Raw genomic sequence first — 27,932 nt, forward strand, 5'->3', positions numbered from 1 at the left:
TACATTTGCTTTTTTTTATTTTTTGATTGCATTTTGAATGGCATAGTTTTAGGTAGTGTGGAAATATTTTCGCAGTTTTTAGAGAAGTTTGCTTGATTTCAGAATGTTTCATTTTTGACTTCATTTTACATCATAGAAGGCGTTGATCGAAAACATTAAACATTCCTTCTTTGCAATATTTCTTCCCATTTTACTCGTTAACCAAGTTTACACTGTCGTTAGAACATGCTTAGAAAGGGGTAGTTTTATTTATATTGTAGGATTGCAATTTTGATCGTACTTTGTTTGCTACAGATACATACCTCTATTCAAGTAGTAACATAGTTCTCGGCGGCTTTCTATGCTGGTCTTTCGTGTGGTCAGTTTTATGGCCAAAGCGAATGAAATAAGTGTGAATAACTTCGTGTACTTTTGCAACGTTTTCATATTGCTACTTTTATTTACTTATTTCCTGGCGAAATGTAAATTTCGCTACGGCTATCCGTATTGATGTCGATATCTCCGTAATATTATGATCCCATTTGAGAATAGCGGAATTGAATGACCAATTTGACTATGCTTCTGCTCCTTCGAGAAATTGATTGAAAAACGCTATCAAAAAGGGGGGCTAAAGAACAAGTGACCGAAAACGCTTAATATGTCAGTCCATGTCGATACGTAGGGGAAACTGGTTTTCCTCTGCTCACTAGCTAACTGCGATAACTGCCGGGCTAGTATAACTAAAACGTAAGTATACTTATTGGCACAACCATTCAAGAGACGATTGGACGATGTTCACGAAACCATACAAACGAACATCAAGAAAAACGTGAAGTTTAACATACAAAACAACCGACAGTACTTTGGTGATTCAACCAATCACTCAATAAAATATAAAATGGTTGTCCATTGCATGCTTCACTTAAACGAAAGATATTCTAAAATCTTAACTAGTAAAACTTTAACTTTCCCCATTCTCTTTCTGCCCAACACGCTTCCAGCGACATTAACAGGTGTTTGGAAATGTGTAAGATGGGCGATCTCTTACTCTTTCACTATCTTTGCACTCGGAAGTAGTTTGTCTGAAACAATTCGGCGGCTAAACCGTATTTAAAAAAGTTTCTAAGAATGGTTATTCAAGTAAAACTACGCCCAAGAAATGGCGACATTACGGCGCACTGTTCAGTCGAACGATTGCTTGTTGATGATTTCATTCTCGTTTTTGGCCTGTCGTAACCAGTTCTTGAGATCCCGGATTTTGTCCAGCAGATTGGCCGTATATTGATGTGGTTGCTCGTGGTCCGCCACCGTCTGTTGCCCGCCGGGTGGCCCAATAACGCCAGCCGGTGCAACTGACTTCAGCGGTAGTACCGTCTCGGTGGTAGAGTGTTTGTTGGTAATGTTGACGAAATTCATCATATCGAACTTACTGTCCGGCGATGCAATGGCCGGATCTGGACGAAGAGTGGGAGCGGAAATTAATAATGCGCTTCATGACACGGGAACGTCTAGACTTACTTAACAAACACCAGATTTCTTGTATCTCTGAGTGCAAATGTTCCAAGTACAGTAATGCTTCATTCTGCCTGGCGTCTTTGGGTAGGTCCATAGTGCGTATTACACGACTACAGTGCTCGGTGAAGGGTAGGTCCGTGCTACTGAAGCCTGAATTCGAGTAGGACGATAGATCACTCAGTGTTTCCTTCGGCTTGGGCGTCCGATCGAGCTGCTCCGCACGGTTTGCTGGCCCGACGTCCTTTTCAGCCAACTTCTGTAGAGAACGCTCAAGATGCCGCAAGCGGATAACCTTCTCACCCAGCAGGGCCCGTGTACGGTGCAACGACACCTCCATTTCGATGAGTTCTTTTTCCTCCTGAGAAATAAATGTGGTGGTGGTATAAGCGTACTCCGTGCCTCTAACAACATGCAGCGCAGGTTGTACTTACTCCGAAGATCTGTTCTATGGCGTGGCTGGTTTGCATCGTATACTTCATCGATATGTCGTGCTGTTTGGACTTGAAGACGTTCTTCTGCGTTCGCAGAGACTCCTTCGCGCGCTGGACAGAGTCACGCTCGAGTAGAATGCGATGCTTGAAGAACTCCATCTCGCTGCTGCTGCCATATCCCACCCCTTGGCCTTTGGGACTGCCGGCGGCACCACCATTAGTGTCCACGTGGTTGCCAACATGCTCGCTAATGAACGGGTACCGCAGATGGTATGGTGCGTCAATGTTACACTCCGGTATCTGATCTTCCAGTTCCTCCAGTTTCTTCAACTGAATCCGCAGGTTTTCCACGGGCGTACACGGCCTAGCGTCTCGTTCGTGCCTGGTGGAGTTCAGCTTCGACGTGGAGGCGGATTTGGTTTTGGTGAAAATCTTGCGCTTCTGGCGGCTTACGGGCACAACACTCTGGCTGGTGGTGCTACTGCAGTCGGCCACCGCCATTGCCGTGTGGTTACGGTCGAACTCGGAATCCGAGCTGAAGTTGTCCTCGCGCTGTACACTCGCAAAGATGTTGCGCAACTGAAAGTAGCTCTTGGACTGCGTCGTTTCGCTCTGGCTCGTGGCGTCCGTGTTGTTGTTGGTGGTGCCGCGATTTTTATGATTATTATTATTTACGTTATTGTTATTATTGTTGGTGTGATTGTTGTTGCTGTAGCTAACGTTGTTGTTAATGTTGTTGCCGTTATGGTTCGTTCCGTTCATATTGTGATGTACTAGCTTCAGCGCCTTTTGGGACTCGCCGCCGGCGGTGAAACAGAGCATTTTGTTGCTCTTGTTGACTTCCGCGTGGCCAGCGCTTCCTTTATGCGGAAAGCGTTTATAGGCCGCCGACGGCGATGGCATGCTGATGGAGGATATCTCCGACGCTAGCATTCCGGAGGACGAAGCGGGCTTCCCGTACGGTGGGTATGACGGTGGCAGCGGCTTCGAAGTCGTCCGGTCGTCCGTTTCGTAGCTGTTGCTGAGCAGACTGTGCTGGTGGTTGTGCTGATGTGGCAACTGCGACGGCGATTGCTGCTGTTGCTGCTCGCGGCGCTTCTTGCGTCTCTCAAGCGAAATGCGCACGTCCGTCTTCAGCCGGGTGTACTTCTCCTTCAAGCACTTGTACTTGTCCTCCAGAAGGCGCTTCTCACAGCGCACCTTCTCGTACAGGCGATCTTCGCCCGTTTCGCGCATTCGCTGACGCTCCACCTCGAGCTCGTGGTTCAATTTGATCTTCATCTCCGTCAGACTTCTTCCTTGCTCCTTCTTCAGCAACTCCTCCTCCATCTTGAGGTCCCGCTCTAGCTCCTCGACGATTTCGTCGTGGTTCTTCTGCAGCGTCGCCATCGTCGCCCGGTGCTCCTCGGTTACTGCCTTCACCTTCCGGTCGAACTCCTCCTGCAGTGTGACCCGGTACGCCTCGTACTCCTTGCTGGTGTCCTCCTCTTTATCTTTCTTCATCTCGTTCAGCTTGGCCTGGTAGAACTCCTTGATTTCCTCCAGGTTGTCCTGGTGTTGCTGCGCCAGGTGTTGTTTCTCCTGCACCAGCAGCTCGTCGTAGCGTCGGCGCTCTTTCGATAGCTCGTTCTGTATGTTGGCCTTCTCGAGAGTCGCCAACGAGTTTAGTTCCTCTTCCAGATTGGCCTGGTATTGGGCTCGCTCACGTTCGATCGTCTGTTTCAGCTGTTTCACAATGCCACCCAGTTCCTCTTCCTGCTCGCCAACGATCGCCTCGTCTGGTGCCGTGGATTGAATTGAACCTGTTATGTGGTCGCCCTCTCCGGCGTCAGCGTTGTGTTCGGTTTCGATATTTCTGCAAACATCATTGTCACTACCACCCTCGTCATCATCTTCCTCATTATCATCGTCGTCGCCGTCGTCGTCATCGTCATCGCCATCACCTTCTCCATCTTCCTTGGGCCCCTTCCCGGCCAACTCGTTGTCGCCCACTTCTTCAACCTCGTCGAAGTAGATCAGCGAATCGTCTGGCACCGTCTCTATCATGGTGGTCTTCAGCTCTATATCAAAGCGCACACTTTTCCTCTCGTCCGACCCCGAGTCTTCATTCGGAGTGGTTTTGTTGCGCATGTACGTCAAGCTCGAGTCCCGCAGTATCCCCTTCACCTCCGACTCCGATTTACGGTTAACCAGTTCCAGACTGCCGAACTCGGGTTTTTTGTTGGACTTTAGAAACTGCGAGCCGGTGCCGGACAGGGTGAAACCCTGTATCCGGCCGAATTTGCTGCCCAGAATCTGCGGCAATCCCGCGGTACCATCCGCGGCCCGATCGCGCACACTTGCGCCTACGTTAAACGACAGTTTTGTCGAGAGCGCCATGACATCACCACCGTCCGATCGAATATCACCTACTGTTCCACCGATAGCACCACTTGCAATTGCTTCCTGACTATTGTTCTCCTTGTTGGAGTCGCTTTCGTCGTCATCTACCTCCTCGTTGTGCGGTGCCGATTGTGTCGGCCCCAGTGATTGTACCTGTACTCCCTGCTTGATCGCAGCACTATCATCTACTTTTGGAGGTTCGTTGGATCCTGCCAGATTGCTGGACTTGCTACTCGGACCCACCACTGACGTGTCACATTTATCGTGTGCCGATTTTAGGCTGCGGAACCCGGAGTCACCGAGTGAGGCAGAGTCGGATCTATCCAGCGACGTCGCCTTCCTGGCGTCGGCTACCTTGGCGCGGTACAGCACGTCGATCGGATGCTCCCACTGAGATTTTTTCGAGATACGATCGTAGTAGTAGTAGGCTTTGACCTGTTTGCTGTAGCTGCAAGAGGAGAGCAACACAGGCGTGGTTAGTTTGGTTCCGCTCAATTATCAGGAGACGAACTAGATTGGTGCTTGACTACAAGTGGTTCAACTACTACAGTGCTCAAAGGACCGTTTAAAACAGTAACCTTACGTGTTTTACTCAAATGCACGGGATACTAGTGTTCAATGAAACAAAGCTCTCGAGGTGGTGTTTTTTGCAAAGATAAGATTCATAACGTCTGAGTGGAAAGTCGGTAATAACAAAGAAGCCATTTGCGATAACTTCCTTTCAGTCACTTTTGGGCAACATTCGTCGAGGAAGTGATGGTGTAGCCAGATATCCAGATTGAAGAATTCAAGCAAACTGATTTAAGTTAGAACCTCTCCTAAGAAACAAAACTTAAATTCTGTCTTGCATACATCGAATATTTGTGGATGGTTAAGGTGGTATTTTTTGTGCTATACTACGCGTACTATACAACGACATTCCATTGTTTGCGTGTTCTCCACACTCATCAAGTTGAACTCTTTGTCATAAGCGCACAGGAGTGCTCTTCGTGTGCAGAGTATAAGGTAAGATGGGAATCGATACCGCATTGCAGTACTGCAATGTATACTGTTCGTGTTGTTGAGGCACTGCTTGCATATCTTAGTTGGTAAACTTCTTGGCACGGTTCACGCATGCGGAATCGGAACGGCACGGTATCAATTTACCGCTTAAAAGCACGGCCAAGACCGCCAGCATGAACGAAACGCTAAGCCTTCGAGAGATTACATGTGCAAGCGAGTCTGGTACAGTCTAGAAAAACACATTGTTCCAGGTACCAGCCAAATCCGGTCGACTAGCCACTGTCCTGCTTAAAGCTTACGTAATGCGTAAATGTTAGAACCGAGGGTGTGGACCACCTACCATAACTACCCTCTAGCTGCCTAGCTTAACGTAGCAACGAAGATATGGTGTTAAAATTTAAGTCAGTGAGATTTTACTTTCGACTCTTGTAGGGAGGCATTAACAAACCCACATACCAGACTGCCGAAGAAAAGGACTGGGATAACTTTGATCGATCAATTAAGAAGTTGATTGGAAAACGTTGCAGCATCGACTGTTCTCTTCTTCTCTGTCTGTTCAGCGAAATGCGATTTCTGATTGAAATTGTCAAACAAATATTGCTTTCAATTCTTGCGACAAGGGCCATTTTCAGACTGTCGGTCATTCTATCAGGACTACAATTTCAGTCTTTTGGGCAAGATTTAAAACTGGACTAATTTTTTAACCAGATTTTCTTATCATAGCTTATATTTCTCAACGCGTAATTTTAAACAAATTTACACATATTCCTGGACCAGTAATTAGCTTAAAGAGAGGTACTCTTTCCATAAAAATATTTCAATTAATTTGATTAAAACATCATAAAAACGTTCGTTCGACCCAACCCATTGTTGAGCTTGTGTTAGAAGTCCGAGGGCTCGCCATTTTTTCTTACATAATAGGTCCCAAGCGTTGAACCTGCCCTCTATCAGGCCAATATCATAATTCATCTGTTATGACTCAATTGGGGACAGTCAAGAATGCGGCTTGCGTTGGCTAGGCCAGTGTCCCATGATTGTAGTTATTGGACTATGTGTTGAATTCAATATTTGCGGTGTGGGCTATGACAGCTCCAACCGGATAGAACAGCACATCCTAGGACACGAATCACAATGAAGAGGAGTCTGTGGGGTCACAATTTTCAGCTGTTGGGATGGTGTAAGGCCACACCAACACACTAGCAGCCCAACACTTGCTCTCAGCTGACTGTTTTCAGTTTTGTTCGCTGTTTTTTGGGCTCTCGCCTTTTTCGGTTCCCGTGGTGTGTGCGACACACGCATACTCCCAACAAAGCTCGTGTCTGACATCATCGTTACCGAGGATATGCGAAAAGGATATGGCTCTGTGGTGAGGAGTTTGCCTGATACGAATACTTACCACGGTTTCCAGTGTTCGGGCAACGGGTGTAATAGTCCTTGGCGTGCGAGATAGACTAGATTGGCTTCCTTATCAGGATCGATACCAATTTTCATAGCGTATTCCGTAATTTCTACCACGAGAATCAGTACGAGAGACAGCACCAAAAAGACCAGAAACAAACACAGTAGAGGGGTTCATTCAACATTTCAAAAACAAGGGGGAGGCTCACAAGTTTCTGTTGGACTCCCGGGGTCAGTCAACAAAGTCTTGCGTGCGTGTAGCAACCTGTCTGTTTTTTTGTTTTGTTTGCTGTAAACAAACTATGGGAGGGTCCAGGACCCGGGTCCCGGTTTCGCATACCTTCTGGCGTTGGTTCGTAGGTGGAGTAAAAGACTTCCTCTTCCGGTTGGCCATAGCCGGCCGCGTACGCCGAGGAGCTCATGTTAGAGAGTACTGGACAGGGGAGAACACACTCGTTAGGAAGGCATGTCAGAGAACTTAGAACTACATCACACATTCACTTTAGTAACTCTGCAAGAATCTTTCCAAGGGTGTAAGGATGGAAAACGGTGAAACGTAAAGGATGCGCCGCTTCCCTGAGGGTCTGTTGGCTCTATGAAAGAAGGCCCAACGTTGTAGAGAGCCATGCTAATAAAGGTATGCAGCGATAAGAAGACTACTTTCATTAAAATAAAAGAACGAGGGCCACGGTAGAGAGTACGGATGCCATCAAGAGGGGTAATGACGAATAAAAGTTTTCTGAAGGAGGTACAATCCTTTTCGCAATCGCCCCAGTAGCCAATCCTTATGCCATTCCCTAATGTGTATTGGAATGAGAATATCGAGCCAATAAGTACTGTGGTACGATTTTTTTTGTTCGAACAAGGATTCTTTGAAAGGCTAACCAACTGACGAATCTTGGCAATACACACGGACAAATAAACACATGAAAACAAGCACACAAGTCACACGGTTGCTCGCAATGCCGGAAAAAGGATTTGATTTTGTGGTGAAAAAATACTAGTGCAACGTACGGGCTTTTGGTCTTACACGGATCGGTAGTGAGAAATCACGTCTGGCGAGCACCGTGACGGAAGTTGAACTTGCTGCCCATCGTCCTTTTCGGGAAATTCATCCTTGCCTCACATCAAGAGAGTGAGAAGCTTTAACGTTGAGTGAGTAAATGCAGAGAGTGTGGGAGAGAATCGTAAGGACCCTTTCGCACTTGAACGCATGCGTTCGAAATCGGGGTCGTTCACGTTTTTTATGTGATAGCATTCGATCCTCTCGAATGTTTCACGTTGTTTTCATGCCGCTGTCGACTTGCTGTCCATTGTCAAAATTGAAATATATTATTTTTCACGTCTTAAACGAGAAAAAGATAGAGTGGTCGTATGCCGGTGTGGTTGTCGGTGACTGCCCGAGTCCAACGCGGAAAACGACGTAACTTCCACTAAACATCCTCCCTCCTGGTTTATTTCGTTAGTTTTAGTAAAACTATTTCTGAAAGTTTGACAATTGTCCTTTCAGAGCCAGTCACCCAACTTGCATGTACGGTTCCTCATCTTCAATAACAAAACCCACAGATACGAATATCCGCTAAAAGGTTCATCCGGAACAGCGAGAAGCACTGCAATCCTCTCCATTTTGATTGGTATGTGCGTTGTAACAATTAAGGACCTCTATTGAGGGCATATTTGACAAAGGGGACAAACTATGGGTGCAATTGCCACTAGAAGCGCACGGCGGCGAGCATGGAAACCAAGGAATAAATACAAAACTCACCAATTTGCATTGTCATTTATGGCGTAGATCAGTTTTATTTAATCCATTTTCATACTAATTAGTTAGCAAGGTTTATGATCAAAGAAAATATGGTTTCAATGAACGACCACATGGTAGTAGTTAAACTGCCTTTAAATGCCTTATGCTCCTTCCGTTTTACATTTCAGCTTTCGCTCTTTTTAAAATAACAACAACTTGCGCCGCAACTCACGGATAACCCAACTTTCTTACTGTTACGATTACGTTGCTAGTAGATACTGGAATCCTTCGCCATTTCGCACACACGGGGTACAACGGTAGGGAGTACTTTTGCTAAACTGTTCGAATGCTTCTATCAACGGTTCGATATTATGTTGGTTTGTATTTGTTGTGTCACTTCTTTTCTTCTGCTTGCTTGTTGTGTTGCACCAGGTTGGGGATCACTCGTGCCTCGGCACAATACAGCCAAGGGGAGCCAAGGTTTGCCATTTTTATGTCCATGCATTTACGTACATGATATAGTAATATATGATACAACGTCCTAAATGCCCTGTTCATAAATGTTTATGATTGGTGTATCTCCACTGTGTGAGAGCGTATATCATAGTATCTGTATTGGGTACTTTGTTGTGTTTCTTCAATTGTTTTGCTCTATTTCCATCTTCTCTTTCTTTCCGAAACAGATTCATATTTTCTTTTTCGTGTAATGGCTATCCAATTTACGTGTCTATTAACTGTTCTCTTACCATACAACATTATCCATGTCGCTCGTCATCCCCTTCGTCGTCCTTTCCACTTTTTGCTTCCTTTTGATCCGATCGTTGTTTTTTACTGGGTCGTTGTCAATGTCAACATTATTATTGTTCGATACCAATCTTTACATTTCTCGCATCACTTGCACCTTACTTTTTTAACCATTTCACTGAAATTATTTTGACGCAATGTTTGGCTTTCGCCGTAATCGAAACGCCGTAATCGTACTCGCTTGGCTTTTATACGGCAGTTAAGGTTCCAACCAGTGCGGTATACCAGGGCCCGGTGCCCGGCATTACTATCTTCTTAAGAGCTGGCCGTAGATAAGTGATTTACCATTTTAGCTATTGTTACAAACTAATATTTACTTTTAAATTATTTACAAATATGCGCACTAAATCACTCAATGTTCACTTCTTGTTAAGACATGTTTTGGGATTTAATGACACTTTCAGGAACTATTTCAAGCAATAACGTTATTTCCAAATATGTTTTAAACAAATCTATCGTAGTAACAGCTCTCAGGCTAGTTCAACAGCAATGTTTTAACTTTGATTGAATTAAATACGAGAATGAGTCATGCCGTTTGCTGTGAACGACGACTGTAAACCCGACGGGATGGATCGGACTCCACTTACAACACAATGAAATATTTGCTTTTTGGAATTTAAAACATAAAAAAGAAAGCCTCTAAACCAACTCTTACTTCTAGAGCATACTGATCAACATATATCACTGCATTCACTATTTACAGGTAATCGTCGACGACGTCGTGATATATTAAACGAATCCTGTTTCAGACATTCGGCCGATTGGCGACGGTAATGTATAATCTAGTAATTCCCAGCGCCATTGTAGAACTGGAAATCATGAAAGTTCACAGGAGTTTTGGGACTAGAACACATGTACAGGAAATCGTCATTTTGTAGCTGTGTTTGCGTAAAGTTCGGCTCGCTGGCGCTGCGATGGAACTTTGGCATAGTACGCAGCATAGTTTCGAGCATGTTTAGCAATAGCCGGAATAGTGGCCGCTCATCGCGATTGAACTTGATGCAATCCTCAACGCACCGTTTCAGGGCTTGAGGGCAATCGGACCGTACCTTGGTCAGATCCGGTCGTAGTTTGCCGCAGCCGACCATAAACAGTATCTGGTCTTTGTTGTTGATGTGATTGTACGGCAGCTGCTCGGTCAGCATCTCGTAGAGCACGATGCCAAACGCGTACACGTCGCTCTGAAATGAATATGGATTCTGATCTTTCATGCGAATCACTTCCGGTGCCATCCATAGAATGCTGCCAGTCGGTTGGTTCGATTGTTGCGATCCGGACCACCGCACTTTGGCCGTGGCCAGTCCGAAATCGCCAATCTTGACCGAAAAATCGTCATGCAGGAAGATGTTGTTCGATTTCAGATCCCTGTGGATGATGTTCTTGGCGTGGAGATAATCCATGCCCTGGGCGGCCTGCCGGGCGATATCAATCAACGTATTCAACTTGAATTTGGTCTCGTTGACGTGGATGTGCTTGTACAAGCTGCTGCCCTCACACCATTGCGTTACGATTGCTAGTGACGGTTTGCTAACACAGCCCATGAACAAAAGTATATTACAGTGGCGCGTTTTCTTAAGCATCGCGACCTCATTTTTGAACGCCTGCAGCTGAGCCGGGCTTGGGGTTTTCACGTTCAATGTCTTTACTGCCACTGAGCCATGCCAGTGGGCCTTGTACACCGTCCCGAATGATCCCGATCCGATCCGCTGGCCGATCAAAATCTCTTCAGCTTGGATATTCTGCAAAGCATTATGGGAATTAACAATAACCGCCTCTCAAACGAACACTGTGACAGCAGTGAAGCCTGAACTTACCCAATTTTCGTCCGATTGTTTCGAGTCCCGAGGTGATAGCAGATTCTTGTTGCTCTCGTCTGCCGATCGTGCCCTAGGGCGTTTACTGTGGTTTAGCGTGTTTGTTGGTGACGCTTGTGTGGAATGTGAATGCTCTTGATTCGTTTGAGCCTGCCGAATCAACAATAAACAGAATATCGTTAAAACACGATTTGAGTTGAATGTGTCGATAACTCGACTCTACCATCCGAAATTCTCGTAACAGTTTGGCAATCCCTTCGAAACCATTGGTTTTGCTATATACAGTGCGTGCATCACAAATATAGCCCCTACTGTTTCAACAACATTTTGCCGACCCCATAATAACGCCACAATGTAAATCGAACGGCTCAAATTCGAACATTTTGGGACTATTTACCTGCAGCGGGCGATTGTTTATAACGTTTCGGCCTTCGGTCCCGAAAAACGGTTTCATCACATTGTTAATGCACACATTCGGGGCCGAATTGGAGCGATCCTGCTGGTTCAATGATCTCGGGTGCCGCAAGTTCGTACTGTAGCCGCCGGCCCCGGGGTTGATAATGCCGGCCGTGCTTTCTGGGTTCGCCAGCAGCACATGATAGAAGGTACTGTCCATGTGTCGTTTGCTGCATATCGGCGGCACCTTATCGACGCACCGCTGGTGGAACCTATAGTTGCACTGGTTGCAGTAGAAGCCGGTGAAGAGCAAACGACGGCAGCACTCGCAGAACGCTAGCGAGAAGAACGTTTTGCGAATGAACTGATGCGAGATGTAGGTGGGAAACCCGATGTCCAGAATGCGCACGAACACCTCGTCGCAGTTCAGCGCACTAACATCCGTTTCCCACGGGATGGGATACTGGCTAGTTCCGGCCGTCACCTCACAGAATTCGCACGTTAAGTTGCGCCGCTTCAGTGCCTTTGCCAGCGCGTCCTTAAGACGCATCCCGGGGATCACCTGCACCGAGGTACGCTGCTGGTTTGGTAGAAAGGCTCGCAGCAACATCTTTGACTGCCTGCTCAGCGTGCCGCACATGCTTTCAACCTGAAACCGTGGAAGAAGAGCTAGACAAACTTGCCAATCCATTGCATTCTCCTTGACCATACCTCTACGCGTTCCTCGGGATCCGGTGGTTCGTTCGGATCACCAGTTTGCTCGTTCTGTAACTGCATTTTCCTATCAATCAAGGCCTGCTCCTTGATCTCCAGGTCGTGCAGCTTGGACGTGAGTTCCTGGTATTCCTCCAGGTAAAGGGCCGGTGGTTGCTGAAAGTCGGCAAATTTTGCATTCAACGCGTCGATATTTTCGCGCGTCACATGAATGACGGATTTCATGTTCCGCAAATCCTCCTCCAGCTGAGAAAACGGATCCAGCAGTAGCTGCTGCTCATCGTCCGTATCGTCGGCTTCGGCCGCTGACATTCAATCGGAAGTTGGGTACAGTACCAACCGGGATTTTCCGGCGAAATCAACTGTCGTAACAAAGAAAATGCCCCCACCCGGAGGCCACGGAGAACCACGGGTGCACAGTGCCTCAGCGCCGGTGACTTTTTGCTTCTGGTGATTTTTCCAGTTATGCTGGCGGAGTTTTGTTCTGACGGTGACGTTGCTTAGATCGCAGTGGTTGTTTTTGTTTGTTGGTGTGCTTTCCTGCAGTGCTGTCAGGGTCACTGTTACTACTATTGTTTTTCTACATTGTCAGCCTTCTGATAAATCGATTACCACCATCCACGGACAACGGGTCAAGGATTGTGTGTCTTCGTCGTCTGGAAACTTTCACATTTGCACGGTTCGAAGAAACACAAACACCATCATCCTGTTGCGCTGCTCGTCCTTCGACCGAATGGTCCACGGCCGGAGATGTTGTTCAACAGCAAAACGATCTTGGTTTCAATTTGTCTCACTCTGGGTTAGTTTGTTCTCTAGTGTACGGATGTCCTTTTATCCAAGGTATCATTCCTGGTGGCCGGCCAATTTTGCTTAATAGGCCCGGGAAACGTGTTCCATCACCGTCACTGGATTTTCCTTCGTTCTTGGATGGAGAAAAGTAACACCGTGCAGCACTTGTCCAGCTACTTCAGCTCACTTCCGACGCTGCCTTTTTTGTTGCCATTTCGTTCCCACAACACGATTTCTGCACCTTTTATCGTGGCCGTCAGATGCACAATCTCGTTATGTGTTTCGATTCGGGGTCTCACGATTGGCAGCCCGCAAAGGAACTCAATCACATTGACGCCGATTCATTTAAAAGGAAATATTAAAAAACAGTAATTGAGATTGAGTCACTGAATTTACAACAATTTTCAAATGTTTCTTTATCTGAGGCCGTTGCTGAAAAGTCCACAATTTTTCGTATGTTTTTAGATTAATACCATTAAAATGACCGCAAACAGTACTCATGTCCTGTCAGCTGTGAGCGTCGTCATTCTGTTGTACTAAAAACTGGTATAGCCTTTTCCAATCGGCCGTGTTTTGGGTTCAACAAGATAACAATAATTTCATTTTGCACGTATCTTTTCCAAGAAAGAAAGTCTTTATTTGTGTCAATGCCTTTAGAACGCATCATATTCCATCGTTTCTAGGTTCTGAAGCTCCTCCAAAACAGCCTTTTCCATTGCCAACAAAATGGGTGGCTTTTTGTACTGGAAGTAGACAGTAATTATGTTGTAAATTATTTTTTCCAACACTAATTGGTGAAATAGTGCAATATTGTATCGTTTCTCCATACCGTAACAATAAGCGTGGCGTTTTGATGCTTAACATTCAGATCTTCCTGCTTCGGCGTGTAGTTGCATCGTTCGAATTCGGGAACGGATATAGTTTTGAAATATTTTTTGTTTGAAGTTCTTATCGTAATTGTTTTTTTATCGCCATCGCAGGTCACGCTGAAGGTGGATAGGGTGTACGGTAGGTTTCTGATGCGCCATTCGATCGCGTGCCTCGTGATTCGTTTCCGCAGCGAAGGTTCCGTTGCAGCTTCTTGTAACACCAATTCGTTGCTATTCAATCCAACCGGAAGTGGTTCCCCGAGTTCGATTTCCCATTCTTCCTTGCGCATCAATTCTGTCTTCTTTTTCCACGCTCGTCTTATGATCACACCAGTTTCCGTACTATATTCTTCGGCCATTTCTCGGCCGTCTGGGAAACGGTAGTGAACTTGGCGCACGTTTCCTTGCAGTGTGGAAGTTTTTTCTGCATTTCTGATCAATTGCAACCAATCGGCATGAGACATTTTTCGGAATGTTCCGCCTAACAGTTTGTACGAAAACACAATGCGATATTTGTGCAATCCAGCAAATCGTCACTACGAAAGAGGCGATTCAACTCTCCTACCTTTGATCCTATGGTTGCTATGTACAGTTTACAAACAAAGTGGGGAATAGAATAGAAAGCGGTTGTGTTTTGACAGCCGGCTCCCAGAGACCCTGAATTACAGATGCGCAAACAGCAACACCGATGTTTAGTACAATAACTCTTCCTTATTCTTTGTCTCACTCTTGGCTAGTAATTTCGAACTGGATACTTTGCCAAACTCTTTAAAATCAATGGCATTAAAGTATATTTTCATAAAATTATGTAAAACAACACCATATTTTCATTTTAGCTACTGACGCATGTGATTTTGAATGTGTTGAATTTTAGTACAAATGGCCTATCGGATTTTTTGAACTTATGGTGGAACACATTGAATCACGGGTTTCAAATTTTTTCGAAAACAAAAAATTAAAAGAAACGAAATACTTTCCCATTTAAGCAGTTCTTTTATATGTAATCTTGGGATCGCGTGGTCAATTCGGAGTACAATTCCAGTGTGTGTAATTTCGTATATTTCTCGTTTGTAAATGCAAACCTGCACCCAAATGCACCCAAAACACCTACAATTTCTTTAATCATGAATCATTATTGTGAACTACAGGAAATGTGTAACGCTGTTTGCTTTCCACAGACCGTATTTATTCAGCTATTATAAATGGTTTCTATTCCTATTGTATATTCAGTTAGCAACTTAGCACCTCGCAATTTCTTTATTGATTTATTATTTCATTACGATTGTGTTGCTCTCCCGTATTACCTACAAATTCTAGCAGATTCCTACCCGTGCGGCCAATGGTGGTCCTTACCTCTCCGTGCCGGTTTTCTTCTACGTACTGCTTTGCGGCGCATCAAGGGCGCAGCATTCTTAAGCTCCACCACTTCCGGTGTTTTGATTTCTCTCTCGTTAAAGTGCTCGTTCGTTGTGGCGAATATGTCCCAGACCTGTTGCCACTGCGGTGTCTTACAGACGGCATCGTAGGCAGGATTCGTTTCAAGCGGATCTTGAGATATGTCATTCGCAGGATCATCCGCCGGCCGGTAACTGGGTGAGTCGATCTGCGTTGGTTCCCGTATGTGGAGGCTCGATAATCGGCGACGACTAGTTGTTCTGTAGATCCTTCGGCCCACAGATTGTGGCGTTTTGCTGTACATAGGACACATGATAGTGCTGCTGTTGGGAACGTGTTTTGGCGCACGACTCAAGGGTGACGAGGAATCGTGAACTAGAAAGTAGCCGAAGGAAGACAGTGGCGAGTTCTGCGCATTACACCCTGAATGCGTGATCGGCAAAGTTGGTCCTAAGTCCGACAACTCGGGCTCATCCGGTCGATACCCTAGATACCCTTTCCTGTTAGCGATAATCGACGGTATATTGTTATTTTCGATATCTAGTCGTTCGTGTAAACGAGTATGATCTTTGCCACTGTCCCACCGTAGATCCGTGAACGATCGTTGGACAGCGCATTTGGCCTGTGGACCTTGCGTTACCACCCACTTCAGCATGGCTCTGTAAAAAATGGATATCAATATTATTATTAGAGAAAAAGACGTCATCGCGACCATTCAATGTGTGGTGTTGTAAATTAATTGATTTAGAATACATAAAATTATGGGCTATTAGAGAAAATTTTATATGCAGTGTAAAATATTCCTTTAGCGTTGCGTGCGGATCGTTAGTACCAAACTGTATATGTTAATATGAAATGAAATTTTAGGTAGGAGTTCGGATAGCTTGTTCAAGTAGCTGAATTGTTCACAAAACGAGTTGTTCGAGTCGACGATCACTTTTTAATGAAAAGTCTGCTTCATGAGCCGGTTAAAACGTATTCTCTTAGTGAATTAAGTTTCGCAACCAGGTTAATCCTAAACCATGTTAAGCCTAAGCACTGTCGTCATTACTGATAGCACATCTTGTTTTCCTCTTCTCAAACACTAGGGTATGACCACTACAACGACTTGGCCACTATGATTTGCTACCTTTAGAACACTACATACCCACGATTGTCGATTTTTTAATGTGGAAACGGAACAGCCGCGAGAAGAGCACCGGATCCGTCAGACCGCCCGAAGTGCCGCCAAAATCACGGTCACGGAGCATAAAATCACGGAGCATATGGTTGCGCACAATGCGTAACTGCGTAACACACCGTTCACTGCACACACATACAGGCAGAAACCTGGCGAGGAAACGACTTTCATTCCCGGCAATCTGTACCCATTGACCTACGAACGCAAACTGATTTCGGTTACCACAACGCGAAGGCCCTAAGGCCAAACCCTGCCCTGCACCGCGCGTATCCAGGAGCAGTTTCGGTGTTTTGGGATCCTCTTTCCTTTCGTTGATTTTGAGCGCGCGCACCAAATCTTGAATCCCTTCGGGTCGCCTTAGGGACCCTCCAGTTGTCCGCGCCCGCTGTCTCGTTTGAGCCGTGTGAGGCCGTGTTTTCATTTTGCACATCTTGGCACACCTTTCCTTTTTTCCCGAAAGGTTCGAAAGATCGGGGCCCTGATTCTTACCTGGGCTACCCACCCCGCAGATGTGCCGGCCTGGATGGGGCCGGGCCGAGCCGAGCGTGTGCCTCAACGTCCGGCCAGGGATTACTTCCTGCATTTTCTCAGCTGAGACTGCCCAACCAAGAGAAACACACGACCGGCGACCGGGTGCCTGGTGTTTTTTTTATAGGCCGTACGCTGCTACTCCTTGACAATATTGGCCCGTCGCTAGGTGAGAAAGTGAAACAAAAAAGGGCCATCGCCAGGAGGGGAACGAAAGAAGGAACGAGGAAGGAAACGGGACAACCACCAGGCGAGGGACGAAGCCCATAAAATCACGGAAGAGAACCGGGAGCGTGATTTAAGATTACGTTTTATTTGGTCAACTCCCGGTGTTCATAATTTTTGATAAGTATGCGACAGTTCCCCGTCATTTCCTTTTCGATAGGGGGCAAGTGCTCAGGACTCGCTGTCATGCGAACACGTTATCGTTAACAGCCTTCGGCGAACATGTCTGAATGTTTGGGACAGTTTTACTTTGTGCGGCTCTTGCAGCGGTACCGAAAACGGACTGCCAAAAACCAGCCCTAATCAGGAGCACTAATCTGCCAACTCGAGGGTCCAGCTCCAGATGAGCGAAATACATTCCAAATCCTGCCCATTACAATCAACTTGGTCTGCCGGCAAAACAATAAGCGTGCCGAGAAGATGTACCTGTTTTTCCCCATTGAGGGTGGAAAGATTAGGAATGATTAGGCCTCTCGTTACTTCAATACTTTGTACATTGCCCGACTCCTCGTTCGAGATGGATTTCTGGTACCGTTTTGTAGCACCACACCACGTCTCAAATGTAGGTCTCAGTTAAAGGGATAATTAAAGGGCATCGGTGGTAAACTTCAAAAGCAGTAGCCGCTGATAAACAAGTGTCCTGAGTAATGAAATGGTAAGAATTGAGTACTTATACGGATTTTGGACCCAAGAACACCGAAAACGTTTTGTTTACAATGCTTTAGAAAATGGGTCCGCTTTTTGCATAGAAATAAAGTAACATTGTATTGGAGATTTGAAGACATAGATTTCAAGAAACGGTATTACTTCAAAGGGTTGTGGATTTGTTAGTGAGGTTGTTGGCCACTCTGGATTGGTGATTGGAGTTGTTTAGCATGTTTTAGTATTTCGTAGAGTAGCGACCTAAGGTTATAGTCAAACACCAGTGGCCAAGAGTTTCCTGTCTGCTGTACTTAAGTCTCCGTTCAAAAGTTTATAGAAACCGTGTGCAGCACTGCAACATCGCCGTTTTTGAAACCTACCTGAATGTTACTGAAAATGTCATTGTTTTGCGAATTTCATTATTGAAACAGCAGCACATGATATTTCCCGGAAGGGTCTAACAGCATCGCTAATTGACACCTGTCCTGTTTGCCAACGGTGTCACATGTAAATATTTGTTTTCCACTTCGGAGATATAATGTGAGTTTTGGGAGAATGCACCGGTCTGTGAATATGTGTTTTTTTGCGGGATAAACGCACTAGGTGTCCAGTTAATTTAATCCAATTCAACCCGCATGCACGTGCAGAACGCCTGCATCCATCTGTGCCCGTGTCTCCGTGAAAGAAAATGCGAGATAGACCCCGAGCGAAGCTGGTCGGCATCGAAGAATGCACACGGTCCGTTAATCGGATTCGGGAAAGAATCAATAGACGATAAGAAGGGGTCGAAAGCGAACGCGATGGAAGTTGAAGGATAACGTAGTGAAAGGTTCCACCGTTGCTAAAATGGAAAGATCACAAACCAAAACCATAAGCCCGAGACTGCACCCCGATTAGGGATGGGCAAGCATGATGAGTGTGCGTAAAGACAATTCCCGGTCCGGGTTCCGAGTACTGGGGTTTTAAATCCCGAACGAATAAAATCTAATTACCAACGGAATTGTGATGCACCCCGGAACGCATCGGAACGCGCCCGAGGTTTTGACCTACGTTCGAGATAAATCCGCCTTTGGCTCGTCTTTGGGCTACGTGTTTTAAAGGGCTAAGGAAAAACAGCAAAACCCAAGCAAACGCGAAATTATATGTCGTTGAAAAAAGATTCTTTGCAGTAAATGTTTTATATTCATGAAACCAATATTGGAACTAGCATTTAACGCATTGATTCACGGTAGGGTCAAGCAGGATCAAGCAGCGGTAGCATTTTCTTTGATTTGAAGTGACAACTACCGACCAGCAACGTCATAACTTTCCAACTCTATTGGGTAATCTCTTTGATCACCGAAAGATGTACAAAATTCCTAGAAGATTCCGTTCGATTCCAATTTTTCCGCTTGCACATCTCTGAGACTACTGTTTGCTGGAACTGACCTATGGACATCTTTTCCTGTTCGAAGCATCCCAGGTTCACACCTGGTGGTGCCCGGGCGCCCTGAGGGACACGGCCAAACGGCGTCTGGTTCCGATGATGCTGGTTGATTTGAAGTGTGATCTATTTTACGACAAAGGAGCTCCTGGCTTCTGACAAAACTAGCGGAGGTGATTGTTCGCGCTCTCTAGGACCTCCTCTGTGACAGCGCGTCATGATGAATGGGCTGTCGAAGGTTGTTGAATGGATGACCGTAATTCGAATGCATGTGGGTCTGTTGTTCACGTTTCGACTGTGCGAGTGCATATATGGTGGTTGCGATGGCTATCGATTCGCCCAACACCCTTAGCCGTTGACCCTCGCGTTTTTGCCCGAAGTTTGCACGCTATAGGGGCCTTTTTTGTTTTATCTTTATAACATATTGACATCAGGTGAAGAAGTATTGCTGCTTTTATCAGTCACAGAAACTAAGCGCGTGTTGCACGTGCCATTAGTTTATGGTTTGTACTGCAACCCGTTTTGACGACACGACTCGTGGACATTTGCCAAGGGATCTGCACCTGCCAGACCGTCCAGAAAATTCCGACAATGAGAAGGGTTCACTCAGAAATTGTTAAATTTGTTACGTTGGTCACAAATTCAAACAAAGTTCCCCCAATAAATAATCAAATCAAGCCTCGGCTAATGCTGTATTATTTTTTTTCAATTAAATGAAAACATTTTGACTGATAAATATAATGTAAATGATTATTTAAATATATTTATTGTTAATTTTCTATAGTTAGTGTTAATTTATATAGTTTGTTCTTCGCAAAAATATTCATAGCAGTCGTATCTCGTTGTGTTCTTCTTTGCCCATCCAGATCTTTTTTCGTTTACTTCATTTTCAAAAAAATTCTTCACATCCCTTGCTTCTTGGTTGGCTTCTCGGCATAACAAATGATCATGTTGTGTATTTCATAAGCAAACCGTAAACACAAAACTGTGAATTAATTTATTTAAAATTAATTGCCAGTCGATTGTAGAAGTGGGTCAGATGTCATCTGATCTCATTGGAGCTCGGGGGTGAAGAGTGAAGCGACTCATTTCAACGGTCAACTGCAGCATATTCCTCGTACAAAAAAGAGTACCCCTTTGCACACTAATTCGAGGGTTATGCCCAATAATGCACGGCTGCTGTTTCGTAATAGCGACAAGGACTATGTGGGGCACACCAAGGACGATCGCTTTCGTGTGTGCTCGCTTTTGTTTCGAATAATACTGCTGATGAACACCGAAAGGATGCATCGAGGTAGAGAATAATAATTTTAAGGGCACGTGTCCCGGTTAAGCACAATTTAATGACAACAGCGACACCCGGCGTAAAGAGGCCACCATGCATTATCGGATGGGAGAGTAAAACAAAAATTGATAAGCGCGTCCGCGAAGGCACAGCAATTATCGGACGCGATCCTTACACGACACGACAATAGTTTCGCTCGAGGCATAGCAGCATGATATGCCATATGCCGTTTCTTTTTTTTTTTTCAACCGAGCTAGGAGTAGAGAGCTTACAGGCTGCGGCCATTTTACAGGCATAACGGCCACGGGGTCACAGCTAAAATTAACATAAACACAAACGAAAGTTCGGCCGATCGCGACGTTGACTGAATAAAAGTCTCCTGTACATTGCAATATCGTTACAGGCTACATCCCATATTGCCACGGGGGGGTTGATGTGGAAATGTCTCCTCGTTGCAACGGTTTGGCCATAGTAATGGCATAGTGGCGATCGCGAAACGTTTCGCGTGTTGCTGGACAACGGGAAACGGTGATGCCAATAATTAGAAATATCTTTCTTCGATGGCGGTGTTTTAAAAGTGCTCGATGGTAGTTCAATCGTTGCTCACAATATCCTATTACATCCAATCATTCGCATCATTAAATAAATAATTTGTTTCAAGTGAATAATGTATGAATTATTAAATTTAGTTCTAAGTATTACGTTTGAATTAACAAAACATTTTAACGTTAATTAGATTCCGACTTTTGAAGTATGATGTACACCGCAATTTATATATTTATTTATTTAACAACAATTAATCCCTGACGCGCCCACTTTCGGCCATGGCAGTATCCAGTTGTGCGTGGGTCAACGTGTTTTCGGTAGCGAATGAAGCTGTCAGCTGCGCGGCCAAACGGCCTAACTAACCCTCGCAGGTTCCACCGCGAAGCAATAGCGGCGACGGAATTGCATCGGACCTGAACAATTGGCACAACCTGCTGTACGGTATGCTACGGAATGGAGAAAGGTTCTCGGGTAAATTACAGACGTGACAACCGGAGAAATGATTAATGGTTCTTTGACCGCCTAGAAGGGTTTCTGATGATATGGCTTTATAATATATGATAATAGACCTGCGCTTGGGTTGATACACAATTTAGAGATCGATCGTATCAATCAACCGTTCATTTGTGAAAGAAGATTGTTTGTTTGTTTTATTATAAGAACTCAAAGATCTTTGTATGTACAAAATTATTTGTGTTTGATTGCAGAAGAAATTAATCTGGCATTTAAAACCCAACTTTTTTAGCAAGACTTTAACTTTAATGTTGCAGTAAGAACATGAGTAATAAATTTTAACCCTTCACTTGAAACACTATTTTGTGGCAAATATTGAATCATTACATCTGGCAGGCACCGTGGAATGTACCGATACGACCGATTGGATTGATAAGGATCAGCTGACGATGAGCGATTAATCTGTTGCTAAAAATGATAACAAGTTCAGTGGCATCTGATGAAAGTGGCTCCAGACTGGCAACGATCGTTTCAGTTCAGCTCCAACTGTTCCGGGGGATTGCCACAGTCCCATTGCTTCAGAATGAGTCTGTTTTACACGGTAATTGTGTGCCTAGTAGCATCGGTATGCGGTGCCGATCCTCGGAAGACGTTCAACATCAGCCAAGTGAGTTCGGTCGATCCAACGCGTTACCATGCACTGCGGTTGTTCAACAACGATCATCCCAACCATCTGAGGCCAGCCTTGAAAAGTAAGTATCGCTCTCAGTGTGTGGTGCCAGGAGTTCCACAAGTTTACGCAGTTACCAAGTGGTTACCAATTTTCTAATAATGTTCCTTTTCTTGGATACACAGAGTGCCCTCAGTCAAACTACATGTTCCCGGTAAGTCATGTATCTGGTCCGGTGCTTTCCTCTTACATCCTGAATCCTAACTCTAACGGTCCCGTCGTAGGTGAAAATATTTTCTACCGAAGAGCCGTTCTTCTGTCCTGCTGTCTTCGTCAGTGCCGATTCCTTGCTGGCTTCCGCGCTGTGCCTTAAGCAAATGCAACCGTCAGACGATCACCCGTCTAGCCATATGTTTGTGATCATGGAAGAGGAGCAAGTGTTCTTCTACGAAAACGGTCGCCGATATGTCAGCAAGATCTTCTATCATCCCAAGCTCGATGATCAGCCGGCGTACTACAATATGGCCATCGTGAAGCTACGCAACACAATGTGAGATCCTTCGCAGGGAACAGGGAGGCAGGGAACTGCTTACTAATCTTGAGCTTTCTCCACGTCAGCCGTGACACGGTGGCAACCAACGGGCAGAGCATGATTGCTTGTCTCTGGTCCGAACCCAAGCTGCGCAGTGATCAGCTGTATCTGGGCGAGTGGTTCAGATATCAGCCAGGTAAGTTGGAATCGATTTGTGATCTGAGTTCATCCAACTGAGACTGAAACTGAGTTATGTGATGTCACGTTGCAGAGCAAAATGCGGCCTTCCGGTGGCTCGAATTACCGACGGTGACCCGGAAGGAGTGTCGGGAAGAATTGGCAAACGCCAAGACGGCGGTGCAGGAACTGGATCGCGGTGTGACGGAGTCGCAGGTGTGCGTGAAGGATCGGCAAAATAGAACGCTTATCGACTTTTGCGAAGCTCGATCCTCGGGACCACTGTTTATGGTGCTGGGCAACACGGTCTACGTGGTCGGTATGCCGACGGTGCACATCGACGATTGTAATGTGCAGGTGGAGGTGTTCAACCGAGTGGCCTCGTTTCTGGACTGGATCGAAGCTATCGTTTGGCCCCGACTGGAGCCGACCATGCCGTGATGCTGGCTTTGAACATCTGCGGCACTGAGCTCGCAAAAGGTAATAGTAAATAAAAACATCCTTTAAAAAAGCGGTTGTGAGAAAATGTTTGTCAGTTGTGGATAAACAGTAATCCGTCAAATAATCAATCCGAAATTCTCTTAATTCTTCACCTTTTTTTTAATCAACATTAACATACATTAAATGTTTATGCTACTCTACCCAGTTTTGCTTTTTCTTTCTGATCACAACGGAATTGAAAAGAAATATGTTGTTAATGGAATATCGATTTTTTTCACTGCTGATTGCATGACGAGCGATGGTCCTAAATTAGATGTTCTCGATGGCCCTCGTCTATAATTAACATTTTAATTTGGGATTGAAATGATGAACGAAGGAATTGTTTGTCGGTCCATTGCGTGAGAAGGTTATTTTTTTCGCTCAGCATTGTTTCATCGTTTCTAACGTTGGCGAAAAAGTACGCTTAAGTTACTAACATCCGGATCGTTACTCAAAGGCGATGAATCGCGAAATGGCTTAGTAGCTGTACGGTTGGTTTGTTCATCCCGGCAGGATCAACTAGGATCACCCGAAACGATTACCGAAAGCCATTAAAACTGGCCAAGTCGATTGGCAAGCTTAATTAGGCTCAATTTATTTTCACAACTTCACAACCACACACATTCCATTCCATTTGGCCCGGTTTATGCGGTGATCGTTGCGTAATTTTGCGCCCTTTTAACTAGCCACTTGAAATATATTAATAAATTTAAACACCAAATAGCACAAGCAAGCACATCCTCCACACTCCACCGGTGCGGCGGATGTGCTGCGGATAGTGCGGAAGTTGCTCCTTCCGTCCGTGGCGCGAATAGGGAGCCCGTTACGGCCCGGTGCGCATAATTGTTCTAATTGGTCTCTCCTTAATGAGACTTTCGCTACAGGTCCACATGGGAAACACACACACGGGTCGGCCGTTCGGTTCTGAAATCATGAACCTAAAACAAACGGTCATTAGCGGTAGCGGTAGCAGCGCCCCGGTTAGGTCCCCTAGGAGCAAGCAATTGATAAGGCGCGAGGAATCCGTTCAACCATTGCCCCACGAACGCCATTAGCCAGAGGGTCCTCCGAGAATGATCAACATTTTTTTAACACTTTCCGACGACTTTTCGCTAAGGATCGCGGAGGTGTCTAGCTGATGGGGGAGCCTTTCCGGGGTTTCCCTCGCTAGATGAACTAGCTCGTCGGAGGGAAAGGTTCACCGACTGGCACGGAAGTGTGCTTGTTTCGTTTAAAATTATTGTACAGATTGGGGTCGTTTAATTTGCTTTGTCGAAAAATAATAGACTAGCGCTAGTTGTTGCATTCGAGCACTCGATTTAACGTTCTGCAGATTAGGACAATTTGATTGCTTAACGTTTAAGCAATTTAAAAAATATGTTATTTGTATTAACTTTTAAATTAAATAAACATATTATTAATAAACAAACATTAAAGTTTGAAGTAGACAGTATCCTCTATTTGCCCTTTCTTCGGACATAATTTGTCCTCGTTTGGGAATCTGTCCTTTTTTCTATGTTACGATTGGCGACTGTGTCCTGAAACAAAAGTTAGTACTTTTCCAATCAATTATATATATTAACCAATTAAAACCAGAAGAAGCTAACACAATATGTACCTAAATCTGGTGACCATAAATAGTGTAGCCCACAGGAATTCGATTGCACTTTAGCGCACGATGCGGATAGAAGGAAAGTTCCGGCATGTGGCTTGTTCATTCTGGTGGTCGGTGTCCTTGGTATCTAACATCTGCCCCCTGGTTCGGAAGCTTCGGTTTCAATTAAGTGTAGACACGTTGCTGGGAAGCTCAAATCAAATCCTTTGTCCGGGTTATTCCTCCCCCCAACATAATCCTTACTTTACATTTCGATATCATCAAAGATTTTGATCGCTGCCATCCAGTGCGGGGTTCTGCAGTTGCAAAGTGCACATCGGCCGCGGCGTCCGAGATCAGGGACGTGCCAACGCTCTCTGCCATGCCCGCTGAAGTGCTCGTGGTTGAAGTGGCTGGCGGCCCCTATGTCCGGCTGTCCGATCGCGCTGTCCTCTTATCACGCGCTCGACGGCAGCATTTTGACTGCTGCTGCTGCTGCGGTGCTCTACACCACACCTCCCGTGTTGGACCCCTTTCTGGAGCCTCCCCCCGGGCCACGTTCGCTGCGCGTCCCGCACCGGTGAGCACCGTTGCTTCCCCGTGAGGAACCCCTGGGCCCGTCCAGTCGTCGTCGTCGTCGAGCTGATCACTTCCTGATCAGCGTACACACGGACGGAGCAGCACCTTTTGCCGTCCTTGTTCCGGGTGCCTGGGAACGCGGGAAGGGTCCGAGCCGAAGAAAGGAAGGAAAAAGGAACCAACCGAACGTCGGAGCGCGCGTAGCGTGTGATACGCACACCAGCAAGCGCACGGACGCAGCGCCTTGCACGTGAGGAACCCCACCGAGGTGCGGTTGATAGACAGCAGCAGCAGCAGCAGCAGCAGCAGGACCAGCAGACTGGAGAAGGGTCACACACAGAGGAACCACCGGAACCGGCTGGTTGTCGGGACCCCGAGCCGGTAGCCCCGTGGCAGCGCTCATACGAGTCCGGGCTGTCAGACAGTGCTGACGTGTTGTGTTGCGGCGGCATTCAGTTCCTCTGGTTCTGGCACACATGGCTCTCGACGTGGTATATTCGGTGGCTCGACAGTGAAAATGCAGGCAAAAATCGCCCAGCTGTGGAACTACAACGCGAACCGTGAACCCGGGAACTACAGCCGTGATCTCAGAACCAATCTACTGGCGGTTGTGACCACTGACTGAACGCGCGTGAACATTACGATAAACCCAGGACGGGCGAAAGGAAGTCGCTGGAGTCCAGTGTTTGGTGTACTAATCTTTTCGGATCCGGGAAGGTGTCCGCGACCGGAGCGGAGTGTGCATGGTTCTAAAAGTGTGCGGGACAACAGCAGCAGCAGCAGCAGCCTACGGTAAGTACCCCCCGTGGGCAGTGGTGCGTGCCAGATAGTTCCGGGGCACACTTCGAGGCCAACCTATCCGCGTTCCGTTTAATCAATTATCCCTCCAAGCGCGAGTTGACGTGCGCTTCAAGACGTAACCGCGGCGGGGCGAGGTACGGGCGGCGTTAATGACGTGCAGAAATGACTGCAGTGTTTGTGTTGAGGCCGCAGCAGCTACTTGCCGGCCCGGGGGTTCCGCAAGTGATCCGCAAAAGTTCCACATGGTTGGAAGCGCGACAGGCGCGACTCGCGCCAACTTGTGGGTCGGTCGGAAAGCGAGAGTTCGAGGAGAGACAGGACTCCATTCCGGACAGGAAGAACGCCATTTTTGCCCGCTTATTTCTGCGCTCGGCGCTAAAACACCAGCAGCCAGGCGGGCTAGGACGGCATCGGCAACACATACGGGTGACTCATATTAAAATGCATCACCCCTCGTGGGTCGTTGCATGCGTGCGTGTCCGAGTGACCGGATGTTATAAACATGCACGCACCGGCACACACAGTTTGGTCATTTGGGAGATTGGTACGGGTTCTTGTGCAAGGTGGCGAATAGGTGACTTTACTCAAGTAGAGGTACAATCGTCATTAGCCTATCTAATCCGTAGCCAGTCACGATGTAAAAGTTCTAAACTGGCCTATCAGATGGTGCCCTTTCGATGAAGAATTGGTTTCAACTTAATGCTCAAGAAGAATTGGCAGCAGCAAAGTTTAAAGTTTAAAGATCACTGGAACGTTCCGGGTTGTAATTTATTGGCCGATGTCATCCTTGACTTCATCTTGTTGCCCCTACACGACGGATGCTGCTGGATCGTCACTGAAATGCTGATGCAAATGAAGTACCAATTTATTCCATTGCCCCGTGGATTGGTCTCCCTTTGGTCGGAAGTGGTACCCTCTCGCCTAGGGTACGCCGGTACGTCATTATTCAGTTCCAGATCAAGTATGAGGTCATGTTCGATTCAGTAAATTTGGCAGATTGCAATTTTTATTTCACTAGTCAATCAATATCCTTTGGACCGTCTAACGAGAGTGTGAGACCTCTTTGGTCAGCTTCGTTCGCGGACCCTTCGAAACATGGTGGTGGAGGGTGAGAAAATGACGTCTCCCCGACACGGCATGGAGTGTACTTGACGTTCCTGAGTTTCCGGTGTGACCACCGTAAGACCTTGAAAAAGAGACATCAATGCCGGCGAAGGAACGAATTCGGGACCATTAATTAAACGTCGCGGAACGGAAATCTATTTCCCCTCGTTTTGTCCCACGGCCACTGCAAACGTGAAGTGGTCTCTCGCAGGTACACACGCTAACCGTTGCTCTCGAGTGCGCGCGTCGCGCGGTCAGCGTGCTCTATAATTTGAAGGACCTCTAAACAGAGAGGTTACCACACCACACTCTCTGGAAGAAAGTGGTCCCGCGCGCCGCGACCCCCAGGGGTCGCGGCGGTCGCGGCCGCGGAAACACAAATGAGGCACATTCCCAGAAAGGGGTGCGTCGCGGGCTAGGCGTGAATTGAACAAATGAACCAACAGAAGAAGAAAAAAAAACGGCCGCGGAAAATCTGAGC

General features: G+C 46.3%; 3 protein-coding genes across 3 annotated transcripts; 1 reads left to right on the forward strand and 2 right to left on the reverse strand.

Moving 5' to 3' along the window:
- Positions 1–438: 438 nt before the first annotated feature.
- On the reverse strand, positions 439–7,769 carry LOC131215232 (centrosomal protein of 164 kDa). The gene is made up of 6 exons (XM_058209620.1): positions 7,722–7,769; positions 7,048–7,140; positions 6,706–6,817; positions 1,926–4,755; positions 1,498–1,852; positions 439–1,433 (listed from the first exon to the last, which is right to left on the reverse strand). Exons 2-6 carry the CDS (start codon positions 7,127–7,129, stop codon positions 1,162–1,164), a joined length of 3,651 nt encoding a protein of 1,216 aa, XP_058065603.1. The 5' UTR covers positions 7,130–7,140; positions 7,722–7,769; the 3' UTR covers positions 439–1,161.
- A 1,953-nt stretch (positions 7,770–9,722) lies between these two features.
- Positions 9,723–13,154, reverse strand: LOC131206325 (raf homolog serine/threonine-protein kinase Raf). Its single transcript, XM_058198844.1, has 4 exons — positions 12,177–13,154; positions 11,467–12,114; positions 11,070–11,219; positions 9,723–10,994 (listed from the first exon to the last, which is right to left on the reverse strand). The coding sequence occupies exons 1-4, from the start codon at positions 12,489–12,491 to the stop codon at positions 10,038–10,040; spliced, it is 2,070 nt and encodes a 689-aa protein (XP_058054827.1). The 5' UTR covers positions 12,492–13,154; the 3' UTR covers positions 9,723–10,037.
- An 8,943-nt stretch (positions 13,155–22,097) lies between these two features.
- Positions 22,098–23,385, forward strand: LOC131206336 (serine protease Hayan-like). The gene is made up of 5 exons (XM_058198857.1): positions 22,098–22,266; positions 22,370–22,398; positions 22,469–22,734; positions 22,803–22,912; positions 22,988–23,385. Exons 1-5 carry the CDS (start codon positions 22,098–22,100, stop codon positions 23,332–23,334), a joined length of 921 nt encoding a protein of 306 aa, XP_058054840.1. The 3' UTR covers positions 23,335–23,385.
- Positions 23,386–27,932: the final 4,547 nt, after the last annotated feature.

Source organism: Anopheles bellator, chromosome 1 (assembly GCF_943735745.2).
Source record: "Anopheles bellator chromosome 1, idAnoBellAS_SP24_06.2, whole genome shotgun sequence".
In the NCBI taxonomy this organism is placed as follows: domain Eukaryota; kingdom Metazoa; phylum Arthropoda; class Insecta; order Diptera; family Culicidae; genus Anopheles; species Anopheles bellator.

Coding starts and splice junctions, on each gene's coding strand:
- LOC131215232 (XM_058209620.1), bottom strand. CDS start 7,129: ATGAGCTCCTCGGCGTACGCGGCCGGCTATGGCCAACCGGAAGAGGAA. Junction 6,818..7,047: donor CTACGAACCAACGCCAGAAG/GTATGCGAAACC, acceptor TTCTCGTGGTAG/AAATTACGGAATACGCTATG. Junction 4,756..6,705: donor CCCGAACACTGGAAACCGTG/GTAAGTATTCGT, acceptor CTCCTCTTGCAG/CTACAGCAAACAGGTCAAAG.
- LOC131206336 (XM_058198857.1), top strand. CDS start 22,098: ATGAGTCTGTTTTACACGGTAATTGTGTGCCTAGTAGCATCGGTATGC. Junction 22,267..22,369: donor TCTGAGGCCAGCCTTGAAAA/GTAAGTATCGCT, acceptor TTGGATACACAG/AGTGCCCTCAGTCAAACTAC. Junction 22,913..22,987: donor GTGGTTCAGATATCAGCCAG/GTAAGTTGGAAT, acceptor GTCACGTTGCAG/AGCAAAATGCGGCCTTCCGG.
- LOC131206325 (XM_058198844.1), bottom strand. CDS start 12,491: ATGTCAGCGGCCGAAGCCGACGATACGGACGATGAGCAGCAGCTACTG. Junction 12,115..12,176: donor ATCCCGAGGAACGCGTAGAG/GTATGGTCAAGG, acceptor CCACGGTTTCAG/GTTGAAAGCATGTGCGGCAC. Junction 10,995..11,069: donor AACAATCGGACGAAAATTGG/GTAAGTTCAGGC, acceptor AATGCTTTGCAG/AATATCCAAGCTGAAGAGAT.